The 24,024-nt window shown below is 41.9% G+C and overlaps 1 protein-coding gene across 5 annotated transcripts in view; it reads left to right on the forward strand.

Annotated features, from left to right (window-relative positions):
- The window catches only part of FHOD3 (formin homology 2 domain containing 3), a 967,501-nt gene that overhangs the window by 906,561 nt on the left and 36,916 nt on the right, over positions 1-24,024 (forward strand). For all 5 annotated transcript variants that reach the window (XM_033930608.1, XM_033930609.1, XM_033930610.1 and 2 more), the window contains one exon: positions 21,633-21,823. In XM_033930608.1, coding sequence (XP_033786499.1) covers positions 21,633-21,823 — 191 coding nt within the window. The remainder of the gene's footprint in view (positions 1-21,632; positions 21,824-24,024) is intronic.

A 24,024-nucleotide genomic window follows, 5' to 3' on the forward strand; every position in this document is an offset into this window, starting at 1 on the left:
GATAGGGCAGGGTGAGTCTTTGCGCCAAGAGTCTGTAAGAAGATTGGCGCAGGAGTTTGAGTGACGGCGAGGCTATAAAGCCGGGACCTTGGAGGACTTGGCTCCTTTCATAGTCCTCCAGGGCGGCTTTTTCCCACCTACCCACCCATGTTATAGGCTTGTCATGGTAGCTCGGGAGGGCGGGTCTCCCGAGCTACTTGTCTGGCAAACTGAAGATCAATTATACTAAAATACTGATGAGACAAAAGTCTAATTGTTTCATGTGTAGGAATGTGCACTGGGCAAAAACGTTTGACTCATTTTCGGTTCTTTGACTTTGTCCCCTGATTGTCAGATTATTATTTTTTTTGTTCTTTTCACATATTTGTTTAATAAAAATGTTTTAACATACCTTAAAAATGGAACCATGCTAATCATCATAATGTATGTTAATTGATAGAATAGCATACATTAAGGGCTCCTTTTACTAAGGTACGCTAGCGTTTTTAGCACACGCAGGATGTTACCATGCGCTACACCACACACTATGAGGCTAGAACTAATGCCAGTTCAATGCCCTAACGCAGCTTCGTAAAAGGAGCCCTAATTTGATATAGCAGACACTAGGGGAGTCTTTTATTAAAGTGTGTTACGTTTTTGCACTTCACATGCCTTAATAGGAAAGCTCATTAGGCATTAGGTACAAAAGCCATGCCCTAATTGTTGGGAGTATATCCTCTGGAATTAACTCATGGTCATTTGCGTTAGTGCTGTGAACCTGGTTGCAATTAGCGTGGCTGCACTTAGCATCTCCTGTTGAAGAAGCGCTATGTGAAGCCAGTCTAACTGCACAAGGGACAGTTAGCACACAGTATGTAACATAGTATCATAGTAAATGATGGAAAATAAAGACCTGAATGGTCCATCTAGTCTGCCCAACGATTACACTCATTATAAATTCATGCTTAAACTGAATCGTCTTTTTTCTTTGATATTGCTGGATGCTAGACCATAGACATCTGCCCAGAACTACTAGAGTTACCGTTGAAGCTTGATACCTTGGGTTCCAACTACTGGAGTTGCCATTGAAGCTCACTCCAGCCTATCCAAGCCATCATATCATTTGCAGGATACAGACTGTAAAAGTCTGCCCAGCACCTTCCTCATGTTCTAAGTTACTGGAGTTATTGGGCATTATCTCACCAGCCATCATAGTAAACCTTCACCATAGGCAGCAAGGACTCTCTGGGAATCTGCAGTATTTCCTTCATATATTTCCAAAACATATCCAATAAAGATCAGGGCAGGATTAATTCGTCGAGGGCCCCTAGGCACACAAGTACACTGGGCCCCCCTGCCACACCCCACCCCACCATGCGCCCAGGCGGAAACAGAAAGCTGCATCAGAGGGAAGCTTTGGGCAAGCAGCACCGCTTGCACAATTACAGTTCCTGTTGCCTTTCTTACCCACGTTGCTTGCTTGTCTTACTTTCCGTCGATGGGGGGGCTGCGTTGCCGATTGGGGTGGGGCCCGCATTGCCAATCGATGCTGGAGGGGCCCATCGCCATTTGGAAAAAACAATGTTGATGCCCTCCTTCATTGGGCCCCCTGACCATTTCGGGCCCTAGGCACGTGCCTACTTGGCCTATTGGTTAATCCTGCTCTAATAAAGATAACTTTGGAGATTTAGGAAAGTTAAAACAGTGTAGATTTAAACAACGCCCATAGTTCTCAAGGGCTTCCAGTTTTTGATGAATAATTATTATAATTATTTGATGAATAATTATTATAATCAATCTTTAGTTAATACAGCTTGACCCTCTTTCAGTATCTTCAAATCCATTCCTGTTTAACTGAAGTCTCATGCTATCATATTAATTCCCCATGGTGTTCCACTTGATACTGGAATAAGACATGACCAATTGCAAAATTGTCAAATTTTTTCAACAGAGAATCTTTCAGTTGAACATAGCATCCCAAAACATCTCCAGTATAATTGTGTCAGATCTCTTCTTACCTCTTATGCAGATGTCAGCTCCAGAGCCAAATTGAGGACCTAAGTCTGGTCCTTCGCAGTTTTCCAGGTCACTCACTCCTCTAGTGGCACCAAGCTTAGCCAGCTCCTAAATAGGATCCAGGATTGTTGCAGCCCTATCTAGCATCTGACAGAGGCCCTTGCTTCAATGATGTACTTTCTGCATCTGGGTTGGGGTGGAATCTCACATACCTCATGGCTTAGAGTCATGTTTAAGACACAGACTGTGGAATCTCCCTCCCCAAGCATTGCTCCCGATTCCAAGACTCTGGCAAATAGGAACAACAAAGCTGGAAACTGACTGCTGCACTAGCAAATAGGTCTGACCCGATTTGGATGGAAAAATTCAAGTTTTTCCTTTCACTTCACCATGGTCTTTCAGTATCCAAACAGCAGCAAAACCCAGAGCACAGCATCCTGTTTCTATTCAAGTAGCCACCTTCACTCAAAGAATAGTTAAGATCTGGAACTCAATGCCAGAGGATGTGGTTACAGTGATTAGCATAGCTAGATTTAAGAAAGTTACTGATACAGACACGGGGCTTCTGCCAGGTACCATGATCTGGATTGGCCACTGTTGGAAATGGGATACTGGGCTAGATGGACCATTGGTCTGACCCAGTATGTCTGTTCTTAAGATGTCACCATCAGTTGTGGCAACTCATCAGCACAAACCAGGAATTCACAGATTCGGTCTCAAAATAACCAGAAAAGTGTTTTTCTCAGTGAAAACTGGAAAAATTGAACAATCACACATTGTTTCCCATTTGTTATCCTATCATTAGACTGTACCTGTGTTACTTTTGTGAAGTCGTAGTGTTGCTGACGCTCTGTACAACAGGACCAAACATTGTAAAGCTGAGAGCAAACTCAAGTGTAAAGTTCTTGCTCAGGATCCAGGACCAAGGACAATTCCTATAACTCACCATTGACATTTGAGTGCCTAGGAGCACCTATACCATATGAGCTACGATAGATGGTTATTCCGAATAATGTGCTGTAATACTTTATACCAGTAATACTTTAGACCAATGATGAAAACACCACCCCAGTAAGGGCACGAATAGAATTAGAAGTACTGCCTTGGGTGTTTGAGGTCTAGCAAGAAATCCACTTATTGTAGATTTGTCCTCACTATCTGGTATTTATATCAATTGGACATTTCTTTAAGTTTCCTTATCTAGTTGATTTGTACATCACAGTAATACTTTATAACATCGTGTTACAAATGTTATCATGAACTTTTTTGTCATGGCCTAGAAGTGATTCTGTCCTGCCTCAGGACATTTTAGTGTTTCTGGGCAAAATGGATAACAGGCAATCTTCTTAATGTTTTCCAGGTTTGTTTGATTTCTACCCCCACCCCACTCCCATCTCTGGCATTATGGTATTGTAATATTAGAAACTGAGGACCCAATATTCAAAATGATTTAAACAAGCAGGAGGGGCTCCTGGCCATTTAAACTGCCTGTCCAGGGCTAATTGGTCATTTTCAGCACCATTTAAACTAGTTAGTGCCACTGAAAATGCCCTGTTAGCACTTTAGCCAAAACAAGCTATTTTGGGGGCAGAATCACTACTTAGCAGTTAACTTCCAATTTTCAGCACTAAACTGGCTAAGATAACTGCATACATAGAACCGTATAAAACGCAGTCCTATCTTTATAAGGTTTTCATAGCCGATTAAGTGCCAAATATTGCATTTAACTGGCTGTATTTTCACCGTCTCTGTATACCTGGAAATTCAGTGGCGGAGCCTGCATATGGCCCAGCATAGAATTTATGAGCAAATCACTGATTGCCACTAGCTGAATATCGATCCCTGAGCTTCTACCTAACTGTAACTTATAGGGCATGGAACTGTTGCTTACAGAGAAAGCAGATCTCAGTCTTTACAAGTAGTTTTTTTGTGAGGTGGTAATGAAGTACAGCAACCTGGAATGATCTGATTTCATTATTGCTGCAAACTCCACAGGCTAAAACTACCCACATGGTTTGCAAGTGCCCGTGGAGAGTGATTTTTGCCTGCTGTAACTGCTACTGTCGTGCACCTAGATAGGCATCCATGCATAATACTTGAATTTCTTTGAGCAGGTTTCTCTATCAATTTGTAGCTTGTTTTTCTTTAGACATCTAATTTAACAGTAGCATGTCTTTGGCAGCTTGGCCTTTCCACTAGATGATTCTGGAAGACATTTTGACTTGCTGTCATTTTATATCTCACATGCTTCATGGTGGCCTTTGTTATCTACTAAAATGACATATGCCTTATTAACAAAGCAGTCAAACAGCTGCGAGTAGGGAAAAAAAAAACCCAACAACCCTAAGCCAAGGGTCCTGAAGTGAAAATATCTTGTTGAAGGAATCAATGTATATATAACATTCATTCAGCTTGTTGTACAGTAAGAGCAGTTTAAGACTTCCATCTGTTTCCTCTGTAATCTACTCTTCAAGACATCTCATGGAGTGGGATAGGGGGGGAAGGGGGATGTGAAGACTCTTATAGTTCAGCCAAGGTGCTTTCGTATCATAGTGAGGCTCCCCAGAGAACCAGTGTTGCTGAGATAGAATACAAGGAAAAGAGACTAGCCTGAGCTTTATTGTTCTTGGGTCAAACCACTCCACACTAGGGATTAGAATACAGCTGTCAGTTATCCAGAGGAGATCTGAAAGTGATTACGAGGCGCATTAGCTCAGTTCGTGCATGGTTTATGCTTACTCCGTGGTCCTCCTGTGGTCTTTCTCTGTTTCTGAAAGTGTGTGATCAAAGCATTGTATTGTACTGTAGACCGGGGGAATAAGTCATTTTGTTCTATTGGCTTGTCACTTGCTCTCTGATTTGGCAAGCGGTTGAAATGCTAATTAGTAACCTCCATAAACTACATACGGAATTTTGGAACTACAATCTGACATTTATGGCAGAAAGCAATTAAAAGAATTGAATGCAAATGTTTGTAAATATTTCCATTGGCACCACAGTAACATGCTGTGTGCAATCACTGAGAGTTGTGGTGTATTAGGGGATGTGGATAACTTGAGATATGTACACTCCACTCTTGAACCAAGGACCACCACAGTGCTCAGATATACATGCATGGATAGCAGATGACAGATTTGTCATATGTATTGCCCCAAATCCTACTTTGGATCTGAATATGTCCATAATGTACCTGTAATTTGGTGAAGTGTTACCACATTCAGTAATTCAGGCCATGCCAAGCTGTAGTCAAGAATTAGAGAATGACATGAGGACAAATTTGTCCCCGTCCCCGCAGGAACTCAATTTCCCTGTTCCATCCCCGTGCGTTTTGTCGCTCTCCCTGTCTCTGCACCATTCCTGTAAGCTCTGCCTTAACCGCACAAGCCTCAAACACTTATGAGTTTAAAGTGTTTGAGGCTTGTGCAGATGAGGACAGAGTTTGCAGGAATGAGGCAGGGACAGGAAAAGAACTTGTGGGGATGGGATGGGAAAATGAGTTCCCGCCGGAATGGGGAAAAATTTGTCCCCATGTCATTCGCTATCAAGGATCTCGACCCTGGTTGCTGACTGTGATGACCTCTTAGCATGATTTTCCTACTGCTGAAATCTGAAGAGTCAAAAAGCAGAAATTACAACTTACTCTTAACTCACAATCATATTATTGATACTAGTGAATGACAGCTGCACCAAAGAGCAGGCATCCTTTGGAGTCTTTGGAAAGTAAAGCTGCTCCTCCACCTTCCCTCAAAAGGTTTTGAGTTTCAAACAGTTCCATGCCCACTCCCACACATTATTCTTTGTTTCTTTTTAAATAACCGCAAAATTTCCTTTTGCGGCCCTGTATTTCTAGCTCATAGGAGCATTAAAAAATACATACTGAGTCACATCAAGGTCCATCCAGCCCAGCAGCTGGTCCAGGTCTCAAGTACCTGGCAGATCCCATAAAGTTGACCCAATTTCTGATAGCTCATTTCAAGGGATAAACAATTGTTTTCCCAAACCTATGTGATCAATAACGTTTGTGGACTTTTCTTCCAAGGGCTCGTTCAAACCGTTTTGAATCCTGCTATGCTGGTCATTCTCCAGTAACAGATTCCATGGTTTAATTTTTTGCTGCATGAAAAATATTTTCTCCAGTTTGTTTTCAAGGTTGTTAGTTTTATTGTGGGTCCTTTTGTTTTGTTTTGGGTTTTTTAAAAGTGTTAAAAAAGTCAAGCTACTATTCTGTCCATTATCTTCCAACCCATTCATGATTTTATAAACCTCTATCATATTCCCTGTCAGCCATCTCTTTCCCAAGCTAAAAAACTGGAACCTGTGATTGACCTGGCTCCATGAACATTCATTTGCAGTGGAAACAGAGAACATGATCGCAAATAAAGATCATACAATCCATTCAGAGTGTCCATTTACACCCATACCACCAGCCTAGTTTTACAATCACTTTCCGCCCCTCAGAGATCCTCTGGTTCTCCCATACTTTGTTGATTTCTAATACTGTACTGTACTTGTCTCCACCATCTCCATTGGGAGGCTATTGCATGAATTTAATATGGTTTCTGTAAAGAAATATTTTCTTAAAATTTCTCCCGAGTCTATCCCTTTTCACCCTCAATCTTTTTTTAGGTCACTCTGATTTATCAGTATTTTTAATATCAACTACTAAGGGCTTCTTCTATCAAACTGCACTAGCAATTTTTAGCGCAGAGAACTCTATGAGCATCGGGAGCAGCGCGGGCCATTCAGCGTGGCTCACTGTGCTACAAACTAAGAGGCCCTAAATAATAGTTGATAATGAAACGATACAGAGAATCAGCCTGGTGTACACTACATAAATAGAACAACCCCCCCCTGATATTCAGACGCAAGAGATTGCTGGCGATCTCCCCCAATCGGCAGCAAACTCGGAAATTCAATAGCAATCGGCATTGAATTTTTGGTCTATTTATAGCCAGCCGAGACATAACCAGCTAGGCCAGTATTCAGCACCAGCACCCCGCACTTCTTCCCACTCCTCCCTCCTCCGTGCATGCTCCTTCACTCCCTCCTCCCACCACCATACCGCTATCTCTTCACCGGTGTGAGCAGTAACTCCAACCTGTTGCTCACACCAGCATCGGCTCTCCCTCCGATGCCACTTTTGGGTCTTGTGCCTAGGAAGTGGCGTCAGAGAGTGAGACGAAGCTGATGCGGCAGCAAGTTGGTGATGGTGCTTGCCTTGGAGAAGTTAAAAGAGGTACAGGATAGGGAAGGGGTGCGCGCATGCAGCAGAGGGGAGGCGGAGAAGGAGCGGGGGGGTGAAGAAGAGGGTGGGGGAGGGGCGCCAGCACCCCGGTCTGTGACCAAAGATAGGTCTGTGGCCAAAAATAGACCACCCTTTTAGGTGGCTCTGTTTGACTGGCGAACTTAGCCAGCAAGCTGCCAAATATTGGCACTGACCATCTATGTCACATGACATAGCGGGTCACCAGCCAGTCCACTAAGCCAGATATTCAGCAGGAGATAACCATCTGTCTCCTGTTGAATATCACGGGTTAAAAAGCTGTGTGCTATTTAGCTGGCTGAGAGCTGTTCCTGGCCTGCTAAATAAAGCTGAATATCAGCCTCCGTATCATCTAAATTTAAGTCCCATAACACCATTGGATGGAGTTTGGTTCGTACATTGTTATGAGCTCCCAAATAGAAGTCATAGTCTTATAAGTCAAACCGTCCAGTCAAGCAGGAGAACTTCCTGCCCAATTAAATTGCTTCTTCCTGCCTATCCACTGATATTTTGAATATCACCTCTAACTACCCTTGCACTCTCTAGTTAATGCCAGGGTGATCCTTGAGCGGAGCTGGTACTTGCCTGTTAGTGGTGATATTCACTGGATAAACATTATGATTCCCTGTTTTAAAAGTGTTTCCATTAACTTACTTATCACAGAAGTCAGACTTACCAACTTATAGTTCCCTGCTTCTTCCTTAGTTCCACTTTTGTGGACAGGGACCACATCTGCCCTTTTCAAATCCTTTGGTACCACTTCCGACTCTAGAGAAGCATTGAAAAGGTCAGCCAGCAGAGCCACCAGAACTTCCCTCAGTATACTCAGATGTACTCCATCTGGCCCCTTTATCAAGCTCCTCACAAACACAATCCTCTGAAAATCAATCAGGGTCTACCACACCTCCAGTCCTAGATGCCTGAGGGATAAAAGGGGTTCTCAGGGAAGATAAGAACATAGCAGAGAGATTAAATTGCCTCAGTCTTCACTGAGGAAGATGTGGGGGAAATACCGGTGCAGAAATTATATTCAATTCTGATGAATCAGAGAAACTTATATAAATTTCTGTAACACTGGATGATGTAAAAGGTCAGTTTGACAAACGGAACAGTAGCAAATCTGGACTGGATAGTATACATCCCACAGTGCTGATAGAATTGAAAAATGAACTTGCAGAGCTATTGTTAGTAATTTTTCTATAAAAAACAGCATAGTACTGAAAGACTGTAGGGTGGCCAATGTGATGCCGATTTTTAAAAAGGGTTCCAAAGGTGATCCGGGAAATTATAGACCAGTGAGTCTGACGTTGGTGCCGGGCAAAATGATAGAGACTATTATAAAGAACAAAATGACAGAACATACTGTATACGTAAGCATGGATTAATGAGAGAAAGCCAACATGGTTTTAATCAAGGGAAATCTTGCCTCACCAATCTACTGCATTTCTTTGAAGGGGTGAATGAACATGTGGATAAAGGTGAATTTATTTGATATTGTGTATTTGGATTTTCAAAAGGCATTTGACAAAGAACCTCATGAAAGACTTCTGAGGAAATCAGAAAGTCATGCGAGAGGAGGTAATGTCCTTTTATGGATTTAGAACTGGTTGAAAGACAGAAAACAGAGAGTGGGTTTAAGTGATCAATATTCTCAATGGAGAAGGGTAAATAGTGGGGTTCTAACAATCAAACAACAAGACCTAATGCAGTTAGAATTCTTATATTGACAAAAATATGAGCTGCTGAGTTCTTTAGTGGATGAAATATCAACGTGCACCAAAAGAGGAGGAAAAGCCTCAAGACCCAATTAGGAAAGAGCCCTTCTCTAACTAGACAGGGTAGCACTGTTCCCTCTAAGCTGTGCGCTCGTGCGCGCTCACACAATTTGCCGAAACCACACACACAAATTAAAATAGTGCGCACAAAAAAATAAATTTTTGCCTAAAATGATTTATTGAAATGAGACTTTATGTTACATAAAGTGTAACTAAAATTACATTGTGTTTTCGTTAATTCAGACTAAACTCAAAGACCTGCCCATAAATGCGCATAACTGAACTCCGGGCTCTCTGGCAATCATTTTTATAGCGTACACAACTTTAGTTTTTCTTTAAAATGCGCACAGATGAAATATTTTGCGCACACAGCCTATGAAAAATTAGAGGGAACATTGCAGGGTAGGTTACATCATCGGCACAAAAACCTCCAAAACTCATGTCACAGCTGGTATTCATTCCTACAGTAGAATGCTAGTGCCAGAACAAACCCAACCTATTTATATATTAGTACTGTTAGTCCTTTTTTACACTGGGGTTATTGACACAGCAAACTGTTAGCCAGACAAGCTAAGCAGTTAGCAAGTCAGCAAACGATTCACAAGATACTGGTGTTTTTGGTTTTTCACTGTTGTAATAGTAACATCGGTAATTGTGTTGATCAGTTTGATATGATAGAGGTCTATAAAATAATGAACGAACTGGAAAAAGTAGATGGGAATCACTTGTTCACTCTTTCGAAAAATACTAAGGGCTCCTTTTACTAAGGTGCACTAGCGGTTTTAGCGCACGCTACAATACCGCACGCGCTAAATGCTAACGCCTCCATAGAGCTTGCATTAGTATTTTTCTTTGCACGCGCTCAAAACGCTAGCGCACCTTAGTAAAAGGAGCCCTAGGACTAAGTAGCAGAGTTAAAACAAACCCAAGAAAATATTTTTTTCACACAACGTGTAATTAAACTCTGGAATTATATGCCAGAGAATGAGGTGAAATCAGTTAGATTGGTGGGTTTTTTGTTTTTTTTTAAAAAAAAGCTTGGATAAGTCCATAGGCCAAAATTGAAATGTCTTGGGGAAATCCACTGCTTATTCCTAGGATAAGCAGCAAAGAATCTGTTTTGCTACTTGGGATCTAGATAGGTACTTGGGACCTGGGTTGGCCACTGTTAGAAACAGGATACTGGGCTTGATGGACCTTCAGTCTGTTCCAGTATGGCAATTCTTATGTTCTTATTTGCTTTTGCTTTCTGCGGTCCCCCTCCTGGCACTTCAAATGTGAACAGAAGACATAAATATTTATTAAGCAATTCAACTATATCTTTACCAACTTCTACATATTCCTCCCCTTTGAGTCTCATAATGCCACTTTTGAACTTCCTTCTATCACTAATATACCAAAAAAAATGTCTTGCCCCCCCCCCCCCTCCATTTTACCATGTCTGTTATTTTTTTTCTTCCATTTTTATCTTTACTTTCCTGACTACTCAACCAGCCTCTTTTAACGTTTGCAGTTATTTTTGCCTGTCTTCTTCTTTCTGTGTTCTTTTGTAGTTTATAAAAGCTAACCTCTTTTTCCTCGCCTTCTCAGCTACTACGAGTGCTTTTGAGAACCAAAGCGGCCTTCTTTTCCTCTTACAGTTAGAAGGAATCTGCTCCCTGTGGCACACCGCATTCTTTATAAATTATCTTTACTCACCTTTAAATCATTGCTATATAAAACCCCATCATTTATTTACAAAGTTTTAATTCCATATTCCTCTCAAAAAACTCTAAGATCAAATGAACAACTTTTATTGGTTATTCCCACCCTTAAAATGATTAATACACAAAGGCAATACATTTTTACTGTTACAGCACCACAAACTTGGAACTCTCTCCCACTTTACTTACGACAGGAGAAAAACTTTGATAAATTTAAAAGCCAACTCAAGAGCTTTCTTTTTAAAGACGCTTTCAATATTTAATTGAAAAGCCAATTGCTCTTTATAGTAGTAATCCATTTTGTTCAATTGTGTATTATACTGCAAATAAACTAATTTGTTTTCCCTTCCCCTTTGTATATTACCCTTAAATGTTCTTCCTTTTCTATCATAAAATGTATTTCTTTCCCCTCGATCCTAATGTTTCCTGTTGTAATTTGTCTATTTTTAAAGATTTTATCTTTTTATTTATTTTTTGTTCTTGTTTACCCTATATTAATATTTTATGTACATCGCTTAGTAACTGTGATAGGCGATTAATCAAATAACAAATAAACTTGAAACTTGAAACTATTTGTACACATCCATCCAGCCGTCAAAATTTTGAGAGAGTGTGGCGCATTGGTTAAAGCTGCAGCCTCAGTACCTTGAGGTGGTGGGTTCAAACCCACACTGCTGCTTGTGACCCTAGGCAAGTCATTTTAATGCCCCCCTCCCTTGGATACTTTAGATAGATTGTGAGCGTGCTGGGACAGACAGGTAAAAATGCAGGAGTCCCTGAATAAATTCATGTCAATCTTTCTGAGCTCCCCTGGGAGAACAGTATAGAAAATTGAATAAATACATTTGGAAAAGGATAAAATGGGGCATGATGTTTCTTTTAGGGCTCCTTTTACTAAGGTGCGCGAGCGTTTTTAGCGCACGCACGAAATTACCACGCAATACACCGCACGGTATGCTTCTAGAACAACACCAGCTCAATGCTAGCGTTAAGGTCTAGCACGCCCGGCAATTTCTGTGCGTTAAGGCCCTAACGCACCTTAGTAAAAGGAGCCCTTAGCATGCTTCTCCCAGCTAAACATTCACTGCTCTCATAGCCTCCAGGTACAATTCATTCACACTGCTTTTCACTCACACTCTTATTTACCGTATTTGCCGGCGTATAAGACGACCCCCCAACTTTTACAGTTAAAATATAGAGTTTGTTATATACTCGCCGTATAAGACTACCCCTTCTTCCGATTCGCGACCCCCCCCCCCCCCCCAAGCCGGCAAAAACAGCTTTGCACCGCAGGCCCAGCCGCCCAAGACGAGTCGGAGGCCCCTACCCGCCGCATCCTGCACGTGGGCAGACTCAGCACAAACGCTGCTGATGGCCCCAATCGACACGCTGACCTCCCCGCGCACGCTGACCATCTTCTCTCTGCCTGCACTTTCCCCGCGGCCCTCTTCGGCGACTCAGCAGGGGCAGCGATCAAGACAGGCTGCAAACGTCGGGACCTTCCCTCTCTTGAGTCCCGCCTATTTTGTTTCAACTTCCTGTTTCCGCATAGGCGAGACTCACAGAGGGAATGACCGCCTGTCTTGATCGCCCGAGGCTGGGAGGAACAGAAGATTTCTGCAAACACCATCGGGGCAGAAAATTTAACGGGTCCATCTCGCCGGTCCTGTGCGGACCGGCAGGAATTTTCTGCGGACCGGCACCGGTCCGCGGACCGGCGGTTGAAGAACTGTGATGTAAACAGTACCCGGCGTATAAGACGACCCCCGACTTTGGGGAGGATTTTAAGGTACTGAAAAGTCGTCTTATACGCCGGCAAATACGGTATTTTATTTTTTTTCAAACACTCTTCTTGAAACCTGTTTATGGGCCTTCTTTCTCCTTTATTCACATCTCGGAGTTTATAAAATTCCTTTGCGTTTTTACAACTCCATCTAAAAGACTGAATTCTTGCCATCATATGCCTTGAAGCTGAGTGCAAGGAAAATATTCCTAGCAGAAAATCAGCACGTTCTCAATGTTTAAGAAGCATTTAGTGCCTTATCTGTGTTCCTTAGACACTGGAATGCATTGCTATACTAAAAACCACAACAATGCGTGACTAAACAAAATACAACCGCAATATTTGAGTCGCTCCTATCATGTGGCATATAATATTTTCACTTCTCTTCTGATGTATTATGGATTACAGGATACTATAATTGTGGAAACCTCTTCAAATATTTGGGCTGGTCAGGAGGTGTCAACTTGATTCATAGATATTGCATATATATCCTAAAGCTCACATTTTTTTGTATAGGACTTTCTTGTTGATCAGACCTGTACCATAGCTTTGAGCAGAGTCTTGCTTAGGGCTCTTTGCCTCAGACATAAAGTGAACATTCCGTGTCTGTGATTCAATTTTTTTTTTATTTTTTTTTGTGTTGTGGTTGTAGTGATAACATCACATAAGAGTTTTATTAGAATGTTAAGTACCAAGTTCCGCTGAAGATTCCACAGAACAAGAAAGCAAAAAATGTCCATACCAATTACTAATCCCTCCCAGTGGCGTAGTAATGGGGGGGAGGGGAGGATGGTCTGCCCTGGGCACCGTCTTGGTGAGGGTGCTGGTACCTCTCCTCCTCTCCACTGCCCACTTCTTCCCACTCCTCCGTGCATGCTCCTTCACTCCCTCCTCCCACCACCATACCGCTATTTCTTCACTGGTGTGAGCAGTAACTCCAACCTGTTGCTCACATCAGCATCGGCTCTCCCTCCGATGCCACTTTTGGGTCTCGTGCCTAGGAAGTGGTGTCAGAGAGTGAGCCAAAGCTGACGCGGCAGCAAGTTGGTGATGGTGCTTGCCTTGGGGAAGTTAAAAGAGGTACAGGGTAGGGAAGGGATGTGCGCACGCAGCAGGGGGGAGGTGGAGAAGGAGCGGGGGGTGAAGAAGAGGGTGGAGGAGGGGCACCCGCACCCCGGCCGTCTTTCACCCTCGCTACGCCACTGATCACTCCCGTCTTTTCCTCTCCCTTAAGATCCTCTGTGTTTGTCCCATGCTTTCTTGAATTTGGATATAGTTCTTGTCTCTACCACCTCTGTCATGAGGCTGTTCCATGCATCCACCACCCTTTCCGAAAATAAGTATTTCCTTAGACTATTCCCAGGCTCTAACCATACACGCAATGCCCACCTGTTTGCCTACCCCTCTCCAAAGGGATGCATCTACAAAAGATTCCTTGACAAAACCCTCTCTTTCCAAGCTGGCAAATGGAATGACTGATTGACCACCCTCATCTCTCTTGCCCCATCCTACCTATCCTTCAGGAAATCTCTCAAGTCATACCTCTTTGATGAATTCCTCTAACTCCCTCCCTCCCAACCAAACTACTAATCTCAACCCTGCCTCTCTTCCATCCCTTCCTCTCCCTTCTCACCTTTTTACCTCATCTCCCCCGGTCTTTCCTTTCCCCTTTCTGCACCCCCTTGTAACTGTTATTGGATCATTTTGTAATTGCTACTGGTTATACTATACACTTGATAAGTATCTCTCTGTACCCTCGCTGCATATATACAGTCTCTTCTCCTGTAAACCGCTCTGAACTGTTTTGTGGTATTGTGGTATAGAAAAATAAAGTTATTATTATTATTATTATCTCCTTCCACCTTCATCATATGCTCTTTTGTTCATTGAAAGTAGCCTGCCTCTTCTGCTATTGTATCTTCTCTTTCCCGCCGTTCTTTCAAAATCTTGTCTTTCCCCATACGTTTTAACATGAGGACCATTAACCATTTTAGTAGCTACCCTAGTCTAGACTGATTCCTTGCTGTCTAGTCTCCACTTTTGTACATAATACTCTAAAAGGGGCCTCATCAGAGGTACCAGGAGTATTGGAAGCTGGAAATGCACCCTATATATTATTCCCCCAAATACTCCCACCCTGCCTACCTAAATCACACTGGCAAGGAAAGTTAATAGATGAGGTGCAATTGTGGTACCCCAGCTTCCCTTGCACCTTGTGTGGCCATACCAATTGCACATAGCACCTCCATTTTTCCTAATGGCTATTCTTCTCCCAGTATTCCTAAGCATCCTTCTTGCTCTTGCCATCATCTTTTCTACGTGTTTGACCACCAAAATAGCCATTTTTCAGTTTGGCAATGACCAGTTATTTTCAGCAGCACAAAGGCCCGGATTCTCTAACCAGTACCAATTTTTTAGGTACCTAAGCTCAGTAAAAAAAATGCTGCGTAAGCAACGTTCTTAACTGCGTTTCATTGTGCCTACTGGAATCTAAAAAAATCAGCGCTGGAATCGCACCTCCATAAGTGCTTTAGGTTGCCTAATGTCACTGTGGTCGCGGCTAATGCCGGAAGTGGCGTTAGGCGTCCTAAAGCACCTATGGAGGCGCGATTCACCTCAAAGGTAGGTACTGGAAATGTAGACCTGGAAAACCCTGGCCTACATTTCCATTGCCTATCTTGAGCAGACTAGATTGGTATTTATCTGCTGTCTTGTTTTATGTTTCTCTTTGTTTCTAAGTCTTTACCTGGTGCCGTCACGTGATTGACACATGAACGGCAGTCGCTTTTAAGGCAGCCACCGACAATGGCACCGGTTACAGAATCTAGGCCTAAGTGATTAAGTACCTCTGAAACTTAGCAGTTAGCCCCCAAAAGGCAATTTAACCAGCCAGGATCCAGTTCTGGCCAGTTAGATCACTTTGAATATCAACCCTGATTGTGGAAAATGGGCACCTGCCGCGTGTCAGTCGCAGACAGGTGCCGCTTACAGAATTGTGGCTAGCAAGGACACTAGGCACCAGAAATGTAGGCCTACATTTCCAGCTCCTAGGGTCCTTGTAGCATCGCAGCCAGCAGCGTCTAGTGACGCCAAAGTCCGGTGCTACCCCTAAACATGCCCACTTCCGGGCTTTGTCATTTCTAGGCATTGCTAGGTGCCATGGACCCAGGCACTGGTCCTGGAAAGCGCCTTCATTTTTAAAAATGTGTTTTTACATAATTGGAAAAATTGGAATGGACTCAATTATTGTTTCTGGTGGAATTCTGTTTGTCATACTTATAAAATGGAAAGGGCATTAGCTGTCCAAAAAGGAAATTTTAACAAATTTAAAGATGTGTGGAGGCCATTGATGGAGTTTTGTAAAGATTAAAAATATTCTTCCCTGAATAATAAAGTTTAAGACATTAAAGGGGGAGGGAGGTGAGTATTTTCGATTATAAGTAAAACAAAATATTTTCATAAATGAATGAGGGGGGGAGGTATTTATTTTATTAGGATCAATTATAAGAAGTCAGGTGTATTTGTAAGTTAAATTGTTATATGTCTTTATAATACCTGTTTCAAGATTTGAAATGAATAAAGATAAAAAAATAAAAAAGAATGTGTTTTTACTCGGTTTTTAATGGCATGACCAATTATTGTGCCACTTAAAACTAATTAAAACACAAGTTAAACACCAGAAGGTGCAATCTAGGCCCTCACTGCGCTATACTGGAATACCTAAAAGAAGGTGCCACCAGAAATGTAAAATTCCCTGCCCCTCCCCTCCCCTCCGGTGCTAAATTCCAGTAGCAGATGCGTTTTTTAACCATGAAAGAATAAAGTGCACAAAATGGAACGGAGCGATCCTGGTTTAAAAGCACTTTTCTTATGAACATGGAAGCTCAGATATTCTGGGCAACAGTCTTGTTCATTTTTGTGGCTGCATAGATTATAAGAAAACTTGGTAACCTGACAGGGATAGGAGCCAGGTCTTCTAAAAGTTAAAGAGGAAGATAAATAGTTTTGAAATGGCCTTCCAGCAGAAGTAGAGGAGGCCAGCACTGTAACAGTTTTTTAGACATGCTTTGGTCCGATACACAGGTCAGTGGTGGGAGTAGGTGAGAGACAGGGGTTGGAAAGACTGGTGTTTGTAGAAGCTGGTGTTTTGTACTGTACATGGGAAGTTATATTCTCATTACCCAGTGGTAGAAAATAATGAAAACTGAGCAAACTGGATGGATCAATAGGTCTTTCTCTTTCATTATTCATTCTGTTATATGGAGGCAGGTTCTTTGTTTTATTTTCTTCATATGCTGCATTTATGGGTTTTTGAACTCTGTTTAAAAGTTTGACAAATCATGACAAGGAGGAATGTGTTCCACCTTCCCTTGTATAAACACACGAACAGAAACACATGCTCGTGCAAACTGTGCAAGGGTCTCCAACAATAATATTTAATGGACAGCTCTGTAGCTATTGATAAAAATGAACCATTTGGATGAAAGTCATTCTGGTGGGCTTGATGTACACCCTGTCATTTTGGCTCTAGATATTCAGAATATGCCAAAGAGCAATTGCCATATAAGGGGATATATAGGAGCTATTTACAGTGGCAAAAAAAAAAGATAGTTTTTTTTTTTTAATGAATATGCATGAGATCAATGTGCATATATTGAAGATCTAGAACAGGGGTTTCCAACTTTTTGGCTTCCCTGGGCCGCATTGGACGAAAAAAAATTTCTGGGGCCGCACAAACACTAACACGAGCTGATGAGCAAAGAAAAGGTTGAGCAGGTCCCAAATTTGCAATCACTAATATAGAAGATGTACGTATCTAATAATAAATCTTCATTAAAGGGACACTGTGAAGAAGAACCCCAAAAAAGCAGTAATACTTACCCTGACTGAGTGATCCTCCACATCCACACTCTGATGGTTCTCCCATTCACTTCTATTACAGCTACAGTGAGCTCTTCAGAGGTGAGCCTCATCAGAACGGGGATGCTGTATGAGCTGTCAGGGGCGCATGTGGAGGATCGTCCAGTCAGGATAAATATTATTGCTTTTTTGGACCTCCCAGTTTGAGTTTAGGCTCCCCAAGCCTCACCAACTGACAGCCACCTCCTCCCCCTCCAACTTCCCAAGTTCTGCAGCTGGCAGCAATATTGCAGAGCTGCTGCCTTCTCTCCACCCTGCCCCCCCCCCCCTTCTCTCCACACCCATGCATCTCTACCCAGGGCAGGATTAATTCTTCGAGGGCCCCTAGGCACCCAAGTACACTGGGCCCCCCTATTCCTGCCCCACCCCATTCATGCCCTGCCCCTACCCCGCCCATGTCCAACCCCATTTATCTGTTTTCTTATTTACTTATTTATTTCTACTTGTATTTCTTTTTTTTTTTAAATTCAAAACAACAAAGATTAGCATACCAGTGCACAGTTTTTCTTCTATGCAACCCCCAAACATCGCTGAACAAATCCCCCTTCCTTCCCTTCCCCCTACTTACCCAGGATTTTAACTCTGAACCCTTTCCATGCATATATAAAAGTGTTCAAATATTTATAAAAAAAGTAATACTATCCGAAATATAAGTCTATATTAATAACCAAGTTTACAACGCCTCTCAACTGCCTCACTCTTCATCAACCAACTGTAACCCATATGTATAAACAACCAAATCTGTAACTCCTCTAGTACGTTCCACTCCATGTATGTTAACTTGCAACAAAACAACAAGGCAAGCAGTCCACCAAAGAATCCAACATGAAACAAAAGAAGATTGGCAGAAAATAAGGAGATTCAAATCAGGTTAATTCAAGGTGCTCCCAAGAACCATGCCTGATGCATTTCGCCAAACAAGGCTAATCAACGCTAACAATAAACTATGTCTTTCATACAAACAGAACACAGAAAACACCTTCATAGAAAACACATCACAAACTAAGCTCTCCCCCTTTTACAAAACTGTAGTATGGTTTTTAGCCATGGCCAGCGCTAAAAAATGCTCTACAGTTTTGTAAATGGGGGGATAAAATAGAAATATGTAGACAAAGGTTAAATAAAGCCACCAAGAAGCTGGACTCTGCATACAATGCAACACCACAAACAGCGATGCATGTCCCCTAAAGCAAAAAAATAAATAAATATAAATTTTTTTTCTACCTTTGTCTTCTTTGGTTTCTGCTCTCCTCATCTTCTTGTCACTCTCTTCCTTTCATGTTCTGTCCTTCTGTGCCTCTTCCAGAAATTGTCTGCCTCTCCCTTCCATCTCTTCTTCCCCCCCCCATTGGTGTGGCATCCATCATCTTCCCTTCCCTCCTCCAATGGTCTGGCATCTCTCTCCTATTAGGCCTATTGATTAATCCGGCCCTGTCTCTACCTCACTCCATTCCCACCACCATGTCCAATAATTCTATCTCTTTCCCTCCCTCCTCTCTCTGCCCAACAGTTCTCCTCTTTCTTCATCTCCCCATGTGCATCATCTCTTTCCCTTTCTCAGACACCAATTCGCCCTTTCTATTCTCTCCCTCACCTCAGCATCTCTTTCCCTTACTCCCTCCATTCTTCCATCTTATGGCTCATGCTCCCCTCCCTCTTTCCCCTCATTCTGTATCCTAAGTTCATGCCCCTCCCTCCTTTCTTCCATCATTTGTCCTAAGTTTGTGCTTCCTCCCTCTCAAGTCCAAACACACCCTTCTCCATGCCTCCCTTCCTTCCTTCTGTGCCACAGATGTTTACTTTCTTGCTGGTCCCTCCTCCATCTTGCTGCAGTGTTCACTCAAAGCTGCAGGCAGTGGCTCCTATGCGCCTCCCGCAGCTGATCTGGAAGCCTTCACTCTTACGTGATAACATGGCTTTGTGATAACATGCTTTCACTAAATATCTCCAAAACTAATTGTCTACTCTTTCCATGGAAAGAAAGTATTCACTTAACATCCCCGATCATCATCAACGGCACATCAATAAACTCCGTTAGTTCCCTCAAAATTCTCAGTGTAATAATTGACAATAATCTCTCCTATCGCCTTCAGTTGTCAAAAATTGTTTCTGGAAACTCAGAATGGTTAGATCCTTAGCAAACATTCTTGATCCACAGTCTCTTAACATTTTAATCCATTCCCTCATAATTTCCAAGCTTGACCATTGTAATTCCTTATTCAAAGGTGTCTGTTAAAAAGACATCAGACGCTTACAATTAATACAAAACACGGCCATAAAAATTACAACTAACAAGAAAAAATTCGGCCACATCACTCCTTTGCTAAAAAGTGCGCACTGGTTGCCAATCCATCATCACATTATTTATAAAATTGCCTTAATCTTCTTTAAAACTATGGACTCCAAGGAACCTTCTTTTATTCATAAGTTCCTTATTCCTCATGATCCTCCGAGAGCTCTACGATCTGCCTCTCAGCACCTTCTTTATGTCCCATCCTTAAAATTCGTCAATACACGTAGGGCATCTTCATTCGCTACAATAGCCCCTACAATATGGAATTCATTACCAATACATTTAAGGTCTGAGAAAAATCTTGATAAATTTAAGGGCAGTCTTAAAAGCTTTTTATTTAAAGACGCTTATGATTGCTAAATGATTTCAGAGTCCTTCCATGCCAAATTCTGCTTTTTTATATTTATCATTTTTATGATCGCTCTCTTTCCTCTCTTGTTTTAACCGTAATTGTTCTCTTTTCTTTAAAATTGTATTTCTCCCTACCATCCCGTTGTTTCCATGTAAGTACTATCGTATCACCAATAAGTTTGTTAATTGTCTCCCTTTTTAATTTTTTAACTGTCAAACGCTTAGAATGTATGATTAGCGTTTTATCAGACTTTAATAAAACTTGAAATAATCACTACAAAACTGACAGAGAGCCATGTTCAGTAAAGATACAGTGCAGAGCTATGATGTACCTCTCTGGTTTCACTGATGCTGTGGAACAGTAAATCCCTAGCATGTGAAAAATGATCTTAACTGTATATTTTTAGATATATAATGGAAACAACCAAGTGAGATACTCTGTGATGACAACGCTATACTTAATACCATTTTTTTGTGTGTGGTTTCTATTGATTGCCAACGGAAGCTGCCATTTTTTGTTGACCAAAGCGTGTGGTTGTTCTCTGACATGGATTACCCAACAGCATACATAGTTAAAATAAATCACCTGGGTTGGAACAAGAAATATCTTGATCATTGCTCAATTCATGCTTTTGTCTCTTTTATTGCACAAGTCAACAATGCCCGTAACTTGGAGGAGGAAATTTTGTTTTATCCCAATCTAGTTTGCTTCAAATACATGCTTCCATTTCAGCCAAACCCACTTCATTGGAGTATTTACATATTAGCAAGGCATGAAATTATTTTCCTGACTTGATCTTGTGCACTGCAGAATAACATAAATCACAAACTTGTATGGTGGGTACAGAATGCTTTAACATGTATTGTTTTGACACTAGTAGAGTTCTAAATATAATTTGTTTGAGAGTGCTGTTTTTCAGCAATGTAGTCAGGGGCTCATAAACAAAACTTAAACCCGCCCAAGTCAGCACTTGGACAACTTAAAAGAGGTAATTTTATAAAGGTATACACTTGCATATGTTGCCTTTTGTAAAAGAAATACAACATTGTGCTTCATATCCTATCCTTTTATAAAAGTACCTAGGGTTACCATATTTAAGGATGGGAAAACCCGGACACCCGCCTCCAACCCCCCCCCCCCATCTCTTTTTTGACGACCTCCAGGCCGCATCTAGAGGGCCTCCAGCATGCACAGATACATGTGACATCATCTGTGTATGCTTGTTGAAGGCCCTCCGGACATTGGCGGAGATCGGGGCATTCCAGAACCAAGACAAACTACCGGGTTTTGGAAAGTCAGTCCAGAAACCTGGACAGTCCTCTAAAAGAGGACATGTCCGGGTTTTCTCAGACATCTGGTAACCCTAAAAGTACCCTCTAGCTGTGGCCGTTGTCTGTTAACTGGTTCCTTCATCCATAGCACCCCCAGCTCTATCTGACCTGGGAAGTGGAAGATTTGAGCTGAAAAGTCAAACCCAGGGTCCTCTCTCTTGCAATGCTGGGCTAATCTCAAAGTGTTTTTAAAGTCTAACACTTTCATCTCTTCTAGGTTGACTTTGATCAGCTTCAGGACAACTTGTGTCAAATGGAGAAAAGGTGCAAAGCCTCATGGGATCACCTGAAGGCCATAGCCAAGCATGAAATGAAGCAATCTTTGAAGCAGAGAATGTCAGAGTTCCTTAAAGACTGTGCCGAAAGAATAATCATTCTAAAAATTGTTCACAGAAGAATAATCAACAGGTACATAGGGCTGATGGAGTCTTGGTGACTTCTTGCACGGGATTGTTGTTTCTGCTGCTTTATTGCAAGGAGGAAGGAATGTCTTTATCTATCCCTCAGATGTGGCAGGAATAATAATGTAGAAGAAATTTGGCTAAATGTTTTGAACCAAGTTAACCCTGAGACTGTTGGCACTGATGCAAATTCTGTGGGTACTTTTTGCACTTTCTCAAAGTAATACCATGCAAATAGTTTTAGAGTCATTTTGTCCTCAGAAAAAAAAACACCCTTAAGGATTTTCCCCAGCTTTTTCTATGGGTGCATTTTGTGGATAAAATATTCATAGCCATTTTGAAAATCTAAAACTACATGTGTTGTTGCTTTCCATGACCTAACCTTCACTATATAAAATTTTGCACCTTCTTTAACTTGCAATTGGGGCAGAGGAGGGAAAGGCAGATTTTAAAAAGTCAATTTGCTCAGGGAGAACAGGCTTTGATAATATTATCTTCCTAGAGAAAAAGATCAGAAAATATTCATGAGCAGCCTTTGGCTGAGCTTTACAAGGGGTTCTGAAAAGTTCTCAGCCCAACCAAGAAGAGAATGACGTAGATATGGTTCCATCAATGATCTGAAACAATGTCAAAACATAGAATTTCATTTCTGCAAACTGGCACTTAATGAAATAACACTCTTTTCAGCTACAATGGCAAAATAATGCTCAGAATTTAAGTTGGTTGGTTGGGTTGAGAACTTTTCAGCACCCTCTCATATAGCTTTTAAAGGTACATGGAAACTGCTGGGGATCTGCAGATAGACAATAAAATCATTCACTGGTGTATGACTTGATTGCAGTTTCCTTGATTACTAGTGCACTCTGCAGTTTGGGGCTAGAATATGGCAAGACATCCATTAGTGTTATTTGATGAAAGATTATAGGAATCTGAATGTGCGCAATTGGGTCAATACTCAAAAACACTTAAATTGACCATAAGTGCTTTACTTTTAAAATTTGCTGCCAATAAACTAAATTTAGTAGTCAAAATGGAGGAGGGGCCACTATCCAGATAACTTTATTTGTATGAGTGGACGTGCATTCTGAGCAGTCCAATTTCTATGGACAGGCTGACTGAAAGTCCACATAAAGATTTCTAGATAGTTTTATATAGTGGCTGTCTCACTGCATATTGACTCTGTTTCAAACCTATCGATATGACTTGTAAAAGCAGTGAATGCTAAGCAGAAGACCAATAAACAAAGCAAGTTCATTCTAAATCAGGGGTAGGGAATTCCGGTCCTCGAGAGCTGTATTCCATTCGGGTTTTCAGGATTTCCCCCATGAATATGCATTGAAAGCTGTGCATGCAAATAGATCTCATGCATATTCATGGGGGAAATCCTGAAAGCCCACAGAGGGAACAGCTGTAAACAGCCTGTGATTGCACTGTAGTATAGATTGCGTGGATTTTTAAAGGTGGGCTACCCATAAGAACATAAGAATTGCCACAGCTGGGTCAGACCAGTGGTCCATCGTGCCCAGCCGTCCGCTCACATGGCGGCCCTCTGGTCAAAGACCAGCGCCCTAACTGAGTCTAGCCCTACCTGCGTACGTTCTGGTTCAGCAGGAACTTGTCTAACTTTGTCTTGAATCCCCTACGACAGACTCCGGAAGAGCGTTCCAGTTTTCTACCACTCTCTGAGTGAAGAAGAAGAACTTCTTTACATTCGTACGGAATCTATCCCCTTTCAATTTTAGGGAGTGCCCTCTAGTTCCCCCTACCTTGGAGAGGGTGAACAACCTGTCCTTATCTACTAAGTCTATTCCCTTCAGTACCTTGAATGTTTCGATCATGTCCCCTCTCAATCTCCTCTGTTTCTCTAATCTTTCACTGTACCCACATGATTTCCCCTTTCACAATGTGCAGTCACAAAGCATGCATGATGAATGCAGCCACTTTAGGTGCAGGTAGCTGAAGAGGTCAACTCTGACAATGCGTACTGTTATCCTCTCCCATCTAAACAAACCTCCAGGAACTCCTCTTTTCAACCTTACCCTCCCAGAAGCATCTGGATTCATAGTGCTGTCATCCATTTCAGCAGTACTACTACTTTATGTGTGTGTAGGGTTCCAGACACCCAGATTTACCTGGACATGTCCTCTGGCTTTTCAAAACCCGGCATTTTGTCCAGGTTTTGAAACGCTTCCAGCTCGAGACCACATC

This window comes from Geotrypetes seraphini, chromosome 2 (genome assembly GCF_902459505.1).
Source record: "Geotrypetes seraphini chromosome 2, aGeoSer1.1, whole genome shotgun sequence".
In the NCBI taxonomy this organism is placed as follows: domain Eukaryota; kingdom Metazoa; phylum Chordata; class Amphibia; order Gymnophiona; family Dermophiidae; genus Geotrypetes; species Geotrypetes seraphini.